General features: G+C 36.8%; 2 protein-coding genes across 6 annotated transcripts in view; both read right to left on the reverse strand.

The window, feature by feature from the left end:
* The window catches only part of DCC (DCC netrin 1 receptor), a 1,223,099-nt gene that overhangs the window by 174,363 nt on the left and 1,036,214 nt on the right, over positions 1–12,522 (reverse strand). For all 4 annotated transcript variants that reach the window (XM_037805818.1, XM_037805817.1, XM_037805816.1 and 1 more), the window contains exon 19: positions 6,062–6,169. In XM_037805818.1, the coding sequence (XP_037661746.1) occupies positions 6,062–6,169 (108 nt within the window). The remainder of the gene's footprint in view (positions 1–6,061; positions 6,170–12,522) is intronic.
* LOC119511447 (prefoldin subunit 5-like) lies at positions 4,435–4,982 on the reverse strand. Of its 2 annotated transcripts, XM_037805819.1 has the most exons (2): positions 4,900–4,979; positions 4,435–4,776 (listed from the first exon to the last, which is right to left on the reverse strand). In XM_037805819.1, exons 1-2 carry the CDS (start codon positions 4,977–4,979, stop codon positions 4,515–4,517), a joined length of 342 nt encoding a protein of 113 aa, XP_037661747.1. In that variant the 3' UTR covers positions 4,435–4,514. The 2 variants fall into 2 exon arrangements, with proteins under 2 accessions (XP_037661747.1, XP_037661748.1); XM_037805820.1 differs by having other exon boundaries at positions 4,435–4,982.

Consider the following 12,522-nt stretch of genomic DNA (forward strand, 5'->3'; position numbering starts at 1 on the left):
GATGAACTTGAAAGTTAGGACAATTGTACTACCATTCCAGGTCAGCTATATTTATTCCTGATTTTCTTATTTATCAAATAAGAATAAAATATGTGCCTCCACTGTGTTTTTTTTTTCTAGGTAAAAATGTTCAATTAAGCATTTAAAGATGTCAGTTCAAGTGTCTAGAGTTGAAGGCACAAGAATTAGGTTCTGAGAACTCCAAATTGTATTTCAGCAATTCCCCAATATTTGTGGGGAAGCTTGCTTTTTAAAAAAAAAAAATTCCAGAACTGGGATGAAGAAACAAACCACATCATTCAAAACTAAAAATTGGCCTTGGAGAACACATACAACCTCATTTTAATGTAGACGTTTGATATGTTTCAAGGAAATTAAATTCATCATTGAAGTCTTACAGATCATTGACCTTACAGATTTCCATATAACCTCACAGTTTGGAACAAAAAAGTCATTAGTTTCTCACTTGCTTTTTGAACCTCTATATCTATGCCTCTGTGTCCAGGTCTCTGTCTTTCCCTATCCTTTTCTATGTCTTTCTTCTACATAATTTCTGTCTCTTACCCACTGCAACTGGCCAAATAATATTATATCCTGTTATAAATCGTAAGACTTTCTGGGATTGTTAACCCAACTGAGCACTCACACACCGGAAGAACATCTGTGTAAATATGTAAAAAGTGTAACAACAAATATCTGCCATTTTTACTCCACATACACAAATAGGTAGTTGTAATTCTAAAAGCAAACTTTCAGAATGTGTTCAACTCTATACCTTCCCTAGTCTCTCATTTTCTATACTTCTTCCCATTTGTTACTGAATCCCTCCCACAGGGCAAGTAGATAGCTAAGTACTGAAAAGACCAAGTTATGTGACACAATCCCTACCAGCAGCAAGCTCAACCCAATGAGGACTTTTAATCTTTAAAGAACTGATTGCAATAATTGTATATATACGTAGGTAAGAAAGGAAAGGAAGACCTACCTTCTTCTTAAGGGTCAAAAATTACCGGCTGTGGATTCAGGAATATCTCACCTCAAATCACAGCTCTACCCCTTACTATTATGCAACCATGGACAACAGGCTTAATCTAAATCTGTCTCAATTTCCTCCTCTGAAAATGGACTGCATTTAAGATAATGCATTTAAGAACTTAACAAAATGTGGATATTTCTATTGCATTGTCATTTACATAATAACTACTTACTAAATGCTACTGCTGCTATTATTATTGTTATTATTATTATTTTATAGTATTGCAAAACCTGACAGAAGTGTCTTCTTTGGAACTTCAGAACTTTGGTTTCAAGTCGAACGGCGAAGACATTTAACAGAAATTAATGATCAATCCACTCAACAAATATTTATTAATTACCTACTAAGTATCAAGAATGTTGTTACTGGGAGGAAAGGATAACAAAATCTGAAAGTTGTTCTCATGGTCCTTTTGGCCATCTACTATAAGCACTTAGATATTCTCTATGGATTTTAAGAAAAGAGAATGGAGAGGAAGAAGTCAAGATGACTAAGTTTCTGACTTTTGCCACTGCATGGACTATGGAGGATTTTGTAAATATGAGACTAAGAACATTTAGACCCATGCAATACCAGTGTGTGAGTCTAGCTGGGTCCACAATAGTGGATTGTCTTACAACCTATTACAGAATATAATTGTTCATTATTTGGCCAGTTATGTGGGGTAATAGACAAAAAAGGAGGAAGAAGTGGGCTGAGGGGTGTTGGAGAAGAGAATGAGTACTAGTAAGATAGCCATGTGGAAATGTATAATACAAGGTAGGATATGTGTATGTAGACCTCAGGGGGATGTTCTTGGATGGCGATATAGAATTCCAAAACATCAGTGGATGCTCACTGAAGCCCTGGCTGTAGTATAGACACTTTTTCAGATGTAGTAATAAAGGGTGTAAAAAGCCCTGCCCCCCTGGGAAATTCAACTTACGGAACAATTATGAGACTGAGAAGCTCTAGCCTGGGAAGTGAGCAGAAAAAGAGGTTATATGATTCTACAAAAGTCAAGGGAAAAGAGAGTTTCAAGAAAGAAGAATTGGACTAGGTAATCAAATGTCACAGAAAAAAGAGGTTGTACCCTTAGCCAGTAGACGATATTGATGAGGAAACAATCTCGGAGAGACCTAACTCTTCTAGGTATGTTGGCCCCTGGTTTTAAATAATGTTGGTGCTGCATTAATTTATTTAGATTAGTGTTTCAAAATCCTAGCTGTACAATTAAATCAGTCGGGGAGTTTTTAAAAATACCATTTGCATTTTCACTCCAGAACAATTAAATAAAAAGTCAGTTTAGAATCACTGATTTACACCAGTAGAATATTAGCAAATCAGAGCATAAAATAATGTAAAAAAAAATATGGATGTGGATTTTAAATCCCAGCTCTGTCACTTCCTGGCTATCTGAACTGGGTAAGTTATTTATCAAAGAAATACCTCACCTCTTCATTTCAAAAAGTAAGAAGAGCAATATGTGATCACTCAGATACAAAAGTGCTTAGCAGAATGACTAGTACATAATTAATACTTAATACATTTTGAACCATTTTCTTCTGAAAATGTCAGTCCGAATTCCTAAAGGGCCAATTTAGTATCAGGGAATTTAGGCACTGGAATTATCTGCATCTTCTCCTTCTTCCTATTTTTAATTTAACCTTTGTGAAATACATTTGTTTACAAATTGATGATCTGGGTTCTATGCAAAGCACATTGGTAAAGTCTTACTGCAGAATGGATTTCAATTCAGAGTAATAATAACTAATAACTAATTTATTTCAGTGCTCACTAGGCATCAGGGACTTTTTTCAGCACTTTATTCTAACAATTCCATGAGAGAGGTGGTATTACTCTCCTCATTTTATAGATGAAGTGAGTCTCAGGAAGCTTAAATGACTTGCACAGGCATCTCCCACAGGAGCTTGGGTTCTCAACCACCCTAACTCTATTTCTGTTCAAATAAGAGACACTGGAAGACATGGGAATCCAAAGGTAACTTGGGAGCACATCGTCCAGGGGGACAGGCATGTAGCCTGCCACCCTGGGAAGGAGCTCATGTTCTTTGCACTGTCCTGAGAATTTGAGGTTAGCAAATCTGGGCCCTCTGCCCAGGGGTCTGTTATTTTGAGTCTTTTATCATCCTGTTTTCTGGAAGTATTTGAATGAAACCATCAAAATAAGCATGGAACAGTAAGTAGTTCTCACAAGCATTCTCAATGTGTGCTCTCTACTGAACTGACTCAAAATAAATCAGCAGGATAATCACATCTTTGTTTTTAAAAATGGACTTGGCTCTTAAAGGTAAAAAGTATCACTCCCATTCCAAATGGAGTCAAAAGGTCACTCTGGTGGGCATTCTTACGCACTATATAGATAACCCTATTTAGGTTTTAATGCATTGGACTAGCTAGAAGTAAATACTTGACACTATCAAACTGCAACCCAGTAGCCTTGACTCTTGAAGACAATTATATAGTAATGTAGCTTACAAGGGGTGACAGTGTGATTGTGAAAACCTTGTGGATCACACTCTCTTTACCCAGTGTATGGTTGGATGAGTAGAAAAGTGGGGACAAAAAACTAAATGAAAAATAGGGTGGGGGGGATGATTTGGGTGTTCTTTTTTATGTTTATTTTTTATTCTATCTTTACTTTTTCTGGTCTAAGGAAAATGTTAAAAAAATAGATTGGGGTGATGAATGCACAACTATATGATGGTATGCGAACAGTTGATTGTATACCTTGGACGACTGTATGATATGTGAATATATCTCAATAAAACTAAATTAAAAAAATACATCACTCCTAATGCCCTTACTTTTCCATTGCAAGTGAATGGATTTTTAGTAGTGAGACTTATTAAACATACAACTCTAAGTACACTATATGGACAAGTTTCCTTATACATGCACTGAGATTTTGGCAGAAAAAAATTCTTCCCTTAGATTAATTGGCATTTCTTAATATACGCCAGATTTCCACTTTTTCCTCAAAAAGCAAAATTAAGCTTCCTTTCAGAGCTGAAAACAAATTTGGTTATATTGATTATTTGAAGAGATTTGTTAGAGTCGAAAATTGGTTAGTATCTCATTTATTTTAACCCTTATTAAATCCTTTTTGCTTAGACCCCTTCTATTCTGTTTTCTTCTTAACTTCTTAAACTTATTACCTGTTGGTTTATCATATGCTTATAAGTAATTGGATATAACATCATAAAAGAGTCATGATATAAAGAAAGTAAAATCTACCAAAGTACTGTAACAGAACCAGTGGAAACAGCTCATAACGCTCGGGGGTGGGGGTGGGGGGAATGAAAATCAGAATAAGCCAGCCCCACTTATTTTTTATTTTTATTTTTTTTTTTTTTGCCCAGCTGACACGTTTATTAGCATTAAACACAAAACCTTTCTCTTCTCCACACCAAAAGCCATGCCCACGAAGTCCCAGGTTCCTGAAGTAGGATACCCTCTGCCCCATTTCTACAACAGGCTCAGGCCTTGGCAGTAGCCTGTGCTGCTCCCAGGGCTGTGAGCTGCTGAATCTTTTGGCTCATCATCTCCATGACAGCCTGTTTCATGGCATGCGTCTCCTGCAGAGCTGGCTGGATTTTCTCCATCTGCTTGGTGAGGAAGTCTATCTTCCTCTTGAAGAAGTCCCTTGCATCCTCAGCTGTGTCCTCTGCATAGTAGCCAGTTCCCACATCAGTGAGCACATCTTCCACATCATGTAGCTTCCCAGGAACATACATAGAACTGGTCAATGGGACGAGTAGTTCTCTCCCCTCGTTGCTCTTGTTCAGCACGTTCAGACACTCCTTGGCTTCTACGTACTTGGTCTGTACCACCTTGAGCTGGGCAATGGACGTGGACAGGAACTCCACTTCCTGGTCCAGCTGATTCTCGAGTATTTCTAGCTGCAGCAGACTCAACTCCGTGATATTAACTGACTGCGCCATGTTGGGAAGGAGCCCAGCCCCACTTTTAAAAGGGCTGGCACACCCTCAACTGAGCATATAAGATTTGGGGAAATTTTATGTCCCTCTTCTATTTCCATATCTGTCAGCACAAATGAAAACTCTGTTTGCTATGATACTAAGAGCAATTTCCTAGAGAAAACAAGTCCTCAACTTAAATTTAAATCATATTTTGAATTTTCACATTGTCTTTCATTTTGCAAAATTCAGAAAGTAACTCACATTAAGTATGCCATCTGAACTGCAATTTCCATGCTTAGCTCGTATCACGGAATGACTGAATTACATTGTTAATTTATAACAGTGCTATCCACCTCTTGTATGCAAAAAAAAAAAGAAAAAAAGAGTCACTCCTACATGTGCCTAACCCAACGGTTCAAGTTAATTAGACTATAATGTGCACATTTTGAATTATACAATATTTTTCATAATAATTATATGCTATGGAGACATCTATTAAAAGCCTAAAGTGATCATTTAAATGCAAAATCCCTGTTAGAACTCCATTATATTTTTCATACTAAATTAACATTACAGGCTTCTAATGGATGCTTTAATTAGCCATTGATGTTATCAGCAATATTTGGCAAAATAAAATCTGTCAGTGTGAAATATTCATTAAGTTCAATTTCTGTCACTCAATAGTAAGTGTTTTCTGAACCTTATGATTTAAGCAGAAAGCTAAGAGATAAAGGAGAAACTAAAAATCCCCAGACAAACCTCCTTCTTATATTAGGTGTCTTTTGTATTTCAAATTGGCAAACAAGCAGCTTCTCTTTTTAACTGATGCTCAGAGGCACTCCATTAGCAAGTTGTCCTAATGCTCCAGAGAAGGAAAAACAAAAGGTTTACACTACTGTAAATACATATTGTTTATGAAGCAACTCAAATGAATTTTGAGCTGTGCATATTTGCATGCATCTTTAGAAGAATCCCCTGTCAGTAGGGGACAAAGGAGGATAATCAGAAAGGGTCAGGAGTCACCTGAGATGCTGAGACTGAAAACCAACACACAAAAGTCCTGAGCAGGGCATGAGGCTTGGAAATAAGGCCAAGATCCTTACCAGTAATTTTCCCGTTGGCTTCCAGCGGAGGCTGCCAGCTCACAATGACAGCGCGAGGCTTCCCTTCTCGAGTAATGACTGTCAGGTCCTTGGGAGCAGAGGTCGGGGCTGTGAGATGAGACAGAGACAAGGCCTTGTCATTGGAATAGAAAGAAAACAGACATTTGTGGGACTTTTAATCATGATGTTGACACTCAGAATCTATCATGATATGTACTGTATTCATTTTGCCATTTGCAATTCAGAGAGGAGAGTAGAATATGTGTGAATATAGAGAAACACACAATTATAATTTTCAAGAAGTCTCTATTAAAAATGTGAGGATCATCATATGAGTAATGAAATGTACTTAGTGAGATTAATGACTACATCTCTCCAAGAGACAGAATTCTGTTTCAACTGTAGGATGTAAAGTGAAAATGTCACCTAATTTTGTATCTCCCTTAAAAGCTTAAATAAATAAATACATAAACTAAAATACATACTTAAATAAATAAATATATAAATAAATAATGAGGGTAATAAGTTAAAATACCTTGCTTAGGTAACCTGCTAAAAATAAAGGAGCCAAATCATCCATGAGGGTCTTAGTATCATCCTGCCATGAAATTAGATGGTTTTAAAACCCTGCCCTTCTTAAAGCTACTTTTCCCACATGTTGCTGTTAGAAAGATTTTGAATAACTTTAAAGGTGGCACAATACCCCAAGTCTATGATCCATAGTCTCCTTTAGTTATAATTTGTTTGACGTAAAAAAGGTGCAGAATATTTCTGGGCTCCATGGTTGGGTTCTCGAAGAATTTCCTTTTCTTTACATAGAGATACTTGAGTATCACAAACTGGGTAGAACTTGGTCATAATTTGGAACTCATCCTCACTCTCAACCCTTTCTTTTGCTCTTCTTTTGGTCTATGGTGTAGAATCTGAGTATTTTCATCACTTTATTTCCAGTTTCTCTTCCTGCATAGAGTTCCAATATGGGGCCAAATATAGGAGACATACCATTTTCTTTCCAGAGCCCTCATTGTCAAAGCCACTAGGATTCTAGGTTAACTAAAGTTGTATGTAACTGCAATATCCTCACAAGAGTCTGAATTTATTAAAATTTTCAAAAAAAAAAAAGGAAGAAGGAGAAAGACATGGAGATGAAGACAGAGGAGGAGGAGAAGAAAAGTAGAAAGAGGGGGAGAAAGAAGAGGAAACATAAATCAAGTGTCACTGACCCCTGAATAAAGAGACTACAGATGGGCTAATGAAGAGAATGAAAACCCCAGATCAGGGCAATCTTGCAAGAAAAGCAGATTTGTTATAGCAAGATAACAGAAGAGGAACTGCTATCTTAAAGAAGAGTTATTCTCTTAAAGAGTTAAAACAAGATATATTCTAGATCACAGATAGGAAAGTAAGTATAGTAACAAAGTGACTTAGAATATTATACCAAGCATAAAAAATAATTTTCAGATTATGGAAGTGATTAAAAGATGTCTTTTAAACCTTGGAATAGCCTATTTTTTATTAACTGTGTTAAAATTCAAATTGACGTTTATTTAGAAAACAGTCAAATGATGACGATTAGATTGCTTCGCTGAATCTGTTACGGTATTCAAAGTGATAAAATGACTCTTCAACTTCAGCTATGAAAAGAATACATTGAGGAGTTGGTTATTTAAAAAAATCTAACAATCTATTTCAGGGACTGCACAAGTTCTTTTTCCTCCATCCATGTGAATGTTACTGAATAAATTTTCACAAGAATGAATGACTTAAATGCTTATCATTGGACTGAACACTCTTCCTTAATATTTGGAAAAAATATGGACTTGACAACATCAGTGATTTTTACTAAGTCAAGCAGAATGCCTCTGGTCTGCTCCTCTCCAATCTCCAGGCTGCTGCCTGGTCTGATCTTCTAGAAATGAATCATGACACCCCTAGGTTTACAATTATTCATTGGCTACTCTTCATTTTTGAATTAAAGGTAATTAAATAATAATAAATACTCAAATACAAGCCCTCTGTGATCTAGACACTACTTTCTTTTACAGCCTCATTTCTCCTTGTTGTTTCATGAACACTGTGCCCCAATCACTCTGAGCTCTCTGTAAGCATCCCTTGAGCATATCATCTTTCTGACACCTGCTTGTGTGTTTTTGTACATGCTGTTCCCTCTCTTTGGAAGTCTCTGGAATGTGGGAATGTGTACCTGATGACCCAGCTGGACCACAGCTCAATCATTACTTTCTTTGTGAAACTTCCCCTCATTTCTCCAGAGAGAATTAGGTACTTTATTTGCTCCAATTTCAATTTGTCCAAAATTATGTACTTGTACTTCCCCTGTTACTTCAGGGTTTGGGGTGGGGGTGGGGGGACATTCGTGTGTGTGTGTGTGTGTGTGTGTTTCTTCTTTGGATTATAATTCTCTTGAAGATATAGACTTGTTCTAGTTTGCTAATGCTGCAGAATGCAAAACACCAGAGACGGACTGGCTTTTATGAAAAGGGAGTTTATTTGGCTACACAGTTACAGTCTTAAGGCCATAAAGTGTCCAAGGTAACACATCAGTAATTGGGTACCTTCACTGGAGGATAGCCAATGGCATCCAGAAAACATCTGTTAGCTGGGAAGGCACGTGGCTGGCGTCTGCTCCAAAGTTCTGGTTTCAAAATGGCTTTCTCCCAGGATGTTCCTCTCTAGCAAGCTTGCTCCTCTTCAAAATGTCACTCACAGCTGCACTGAGTTCCTTCTCTTTGAGTCAGCTCATTTATATGGCTCCACTGATCAAGGCCCACCCTGAATGGGTGGGGCCATGCCTCCATAGGAATATCTCATCAGTCATCACCCACAGCTGGGTGGGGCACATTCCAAGCAAATCTAATCAGCACCAAAACATCTGCCCCACAAGACTACATCAAAGATAATGGCGTTTGGGGCACACAATATATTCAAACTGGCACAAGACTGTATTACATTTACCTTTTATGCCAAGTTCCAATCCCATTGTCTCCCAATTAGATATGAACATTGTTGGAAATCCATAATTAATATCTCAGTCCACTGGACTTTGCCCTGCCTTCTGTTATCTCTGGTTCTCAAGCAATTTTTCCTACACTTGAATTTCTTCATTAAGTACTTGAATGGAAGGTAACATTCAAGATTTGAAAGGTTTCCAACTATGGAATTGATAGTGGACATATGTTGCTTGGACTGCCCAGCATCCCATCACATCTTCCTTCTTTAAAGGAGCTCTCAGCTTTTTCTCTTGGAGAACAAGCTCTCCTCTGTTTTGGGTGGTATTGGCAGTATCATCAACTGAGAATTTATGGTCTTTGCCCCACTCTCTCTTTAGCACCTGACCCAAGAGATGCCAATCAGATTCCCCCTCTTGGAAAACTGAATCTTGATACAATGGAGGAAAATATACGGAGTCAAATCATTGTGACGGCAGAACCTGGAAGGGTCAGCACAATAGTTCTGATTTCTAAAGCCTGGGAGTAATGCTGGTTATTGTCTCTTTGCAAGGCCTAATTATTTGAATTTATTTTCAATTCCATGAGCAGCTTAGTGTCTTTCCAGTTATTTTTATTATACTTAAGTTAACCAGAGTGAAATGGACTTACCACATGGACAAAGTGAAAGGTCTTATTTCAAGAATTTGCCAGCCATTCTTATTTATATCATGAGCAATTTCAGGACAAATGAATAACAATACAGCCCTATACAGTCTTTGTGTCATTGCAGAATTAGAAGCAACCCTTAGGAGTTATTCCAATCACTTCTCACAGTTATAAAATCTGCAGACACTTGTGAATTACTTCTTGCTTCTCATCATCACCCAAAGATCTCATCCACATGCTATTTACACCTTTGTCCCAATCATTATCTGATTTGACAATCACCCTTCCTACAAACTGCATTTCTAACTGCTAATATCTTTTTATCAGCAATGGGTTTCACCACTGGTTTCCCTACAAGGCTAGGCATTTGATGAGAAATCAATAGGGTGCATTTATCAAGTCAGATGTTGGTGTGCATTTTATGATTATGAAAGTGAAAAACAAATGAATGTGTTTGCTTCAAGAGGAAATTGTTACTCTTTCTATTTCACTCAGGGAAGATCAAATTTCCCACTATTTTCATCGCCTTTCAAATAAAAGGAAAAGAAGGGCCTTTGTTCTCCCACAGTATCTAATTCACTCAGATGTTCTTACTCTTCCAGAAGCTGTGAACATTGGCAACCAGGGCAGAATTCTAGGAGCGAGAGTTAATATACGTAAAACACACAAAATTGAAGAATAGGATGTTGGAATTAGCAGGTGAACTAGAAAACTTCTTATAAAAAGAGGTACCTCCAAAAATGTAAAAATATTCACAGTGAACTCTCTCATGGTTAAAGTAGTAGACTGACATGAAAATTAGAACTACCATGCCATGGGAAACATTCTAAGGAAAAGAGAAAGGCAACTTACCTAGAGAGAAGAGTTTTATTGGCAAAGATTTTTTTTTTTTTTTTTAATTTGAAAATCTGCGGTGTATCTTACCCCAAAATATGATTTTTAGTAACACAAATCAGTTATGAAGCATGTTAAACCCTATATTCTTCACATGTTGGATTTCTGTGACCTGTAAGCGCCAAGTACTCCATGTCACCGTTAAAAGCGATAAGCTCTACATTTCTGAGCCATAATAAATGTGCCTGGTCAAACTGACAGTGAATTTCAATACCCCGAGATTTGAAATAATTCAAATTGCATAAAAGTTTTCCATTGTACTGCCCTATTTCCAATGAGTAAGCATGACTACCTGGAACTCTCTTCCCATTTCCAGCTGAGGTTATTTACATCCATAAGATTACAATGCAATATTTCATTTTGTATCTTATTTCTTTCAAAATATCAAATGTCAACAGACAAGTAGATAAACTGTGGTATATTCATACAATGGAATACTATGCAGCAGTAAGAAGCAACAAGGTCTTGAAGCATATGGCAACATGGATAACCTTGAAGATACAATTCTGAGTGAAATAAACTCATACACAAAAGGAGAGATGCTGTATGTTACCTCTTCTATGAACTATCTGAACAATGCAAAATCAATGTCTTATAACATAAGGATACTGGGGACCTAGTGATAGACAGTAGCTACTGAGGGGGAATGATAATCTAATACGTTCAGATATGTTAATGATGGTGATTTCAAAGGTATGGTAATGGATAGGGGTGATGATTATTAAACTCAAATCCTTCAGAGTGCTCCTGTGGCAGCTAAGTCCCAAAACCCAGAGGCAATACCGCTTCAAGAACATCAACCAGATATGTCCCCTTTGCTCATAAAGTAGACACCCCTTTTCAACATGAATAGGTTAAGGTTGTCATTGCCTAGACATCCCTGAAGCTCAGGAAAGTGGTTAAACTAGAGGAGGGGATAGCAACAGACAAGATGGAATTTTACAAAGAATTATGAATACTGAATCTTTGTATAATTTGCTTTTTCTTAGTTGCTACAGTATTAGAATAGATGGAAGGAAAGAATTGAAATGGTGGAACTGTAACCCATAGCATCCTTTCAAATTTGTTCTAGAGCTACTTGTTAAACTGTAATTTGAAAGCCATACCTTTTTTTTTTTTTTTTAAATTGGGATTGTTCAGATACCATACAATTATCCAAAGATCCAAGTGTACAATCAGTTGCCCCTGGTACCCTCATACAGCTGTGCATCTATCACCACACTTAATTTTTGTTCAATTTTTAGAAACTTTTCATTACTCCAGACAAGAAATACAGTGAAAGATGAAAAAAAAAAAAAAAAAAGAAAAAGAAAAGGAAACTCGAATCCTCCCATATCCCTAACCCACCCCCCTCAATTGTTGACTTGTAGTGTTGGTATAGTACATTTGTTACTGTTTATGAAAGAATGTTGAAATACTACAAACTGTAGTATATAGTTTGCAATAGGTATATATTTCTTCCTTATATGCCCCTCTATTACTAACTTCTAGTTGTATTGTTATACATTTGTTCTGGTTCATGGAAGAGTTTTCTAATATTTGTACAGTTAATCATGGACATTGCCCACCATAGGATTCAGTTTTATACATTCCCATCTTTTGACCTCCAACTTTCCTTCTGGTGACATATATGACTCTAAGCTTCCCGTTTCCACCTCATTCACACACCATTCAGCACTGTTGGTTATTCTCACAGAAAGCCATACCTTTTTGTATCTACTTGTTAAAAACCATACTTTGAAAGACATTACCTTTTTGTATATATGTTTTATTTCATAAAACTGTGGAATTGTAACCTATAATCTTTGAAATTTGCCCTCTACTTGTTAAATTGCACTTGGAAAGTTATCACTTTTATGTATATATATTGTATTCTACAATAAAAAATCTAAATAAAAAATATCAAATGCCTACCATGACTGCTGTTCAAAGACACAACTCCATCTGACAGAA

The sequence above is a fragment of the Choloepus didactylus genome, chromosome 16 (genome assembly GCF_015220235.1).
Source record: "Choloepus didactylus isolate mChoDid1 chromosome 16, mChoDid1.pri, whole genome shotgun sequence".
Classification (NCBI taxonomy): Eukaryota; Metazoa; Chordata; class Mammalia; order Pilosa; family Megalonychidae; genus Choloepus; species Choloepus didactylus.

Coding starts and splice junctions, on each gene's coding strand:
- LOC119511447 (XM_037805820.1), bottom strand. CDS start 4,979: ATGGCGCAGTCAGTTAATATCACGGAGTTGAGTCTGCTGCAGCTAGAA.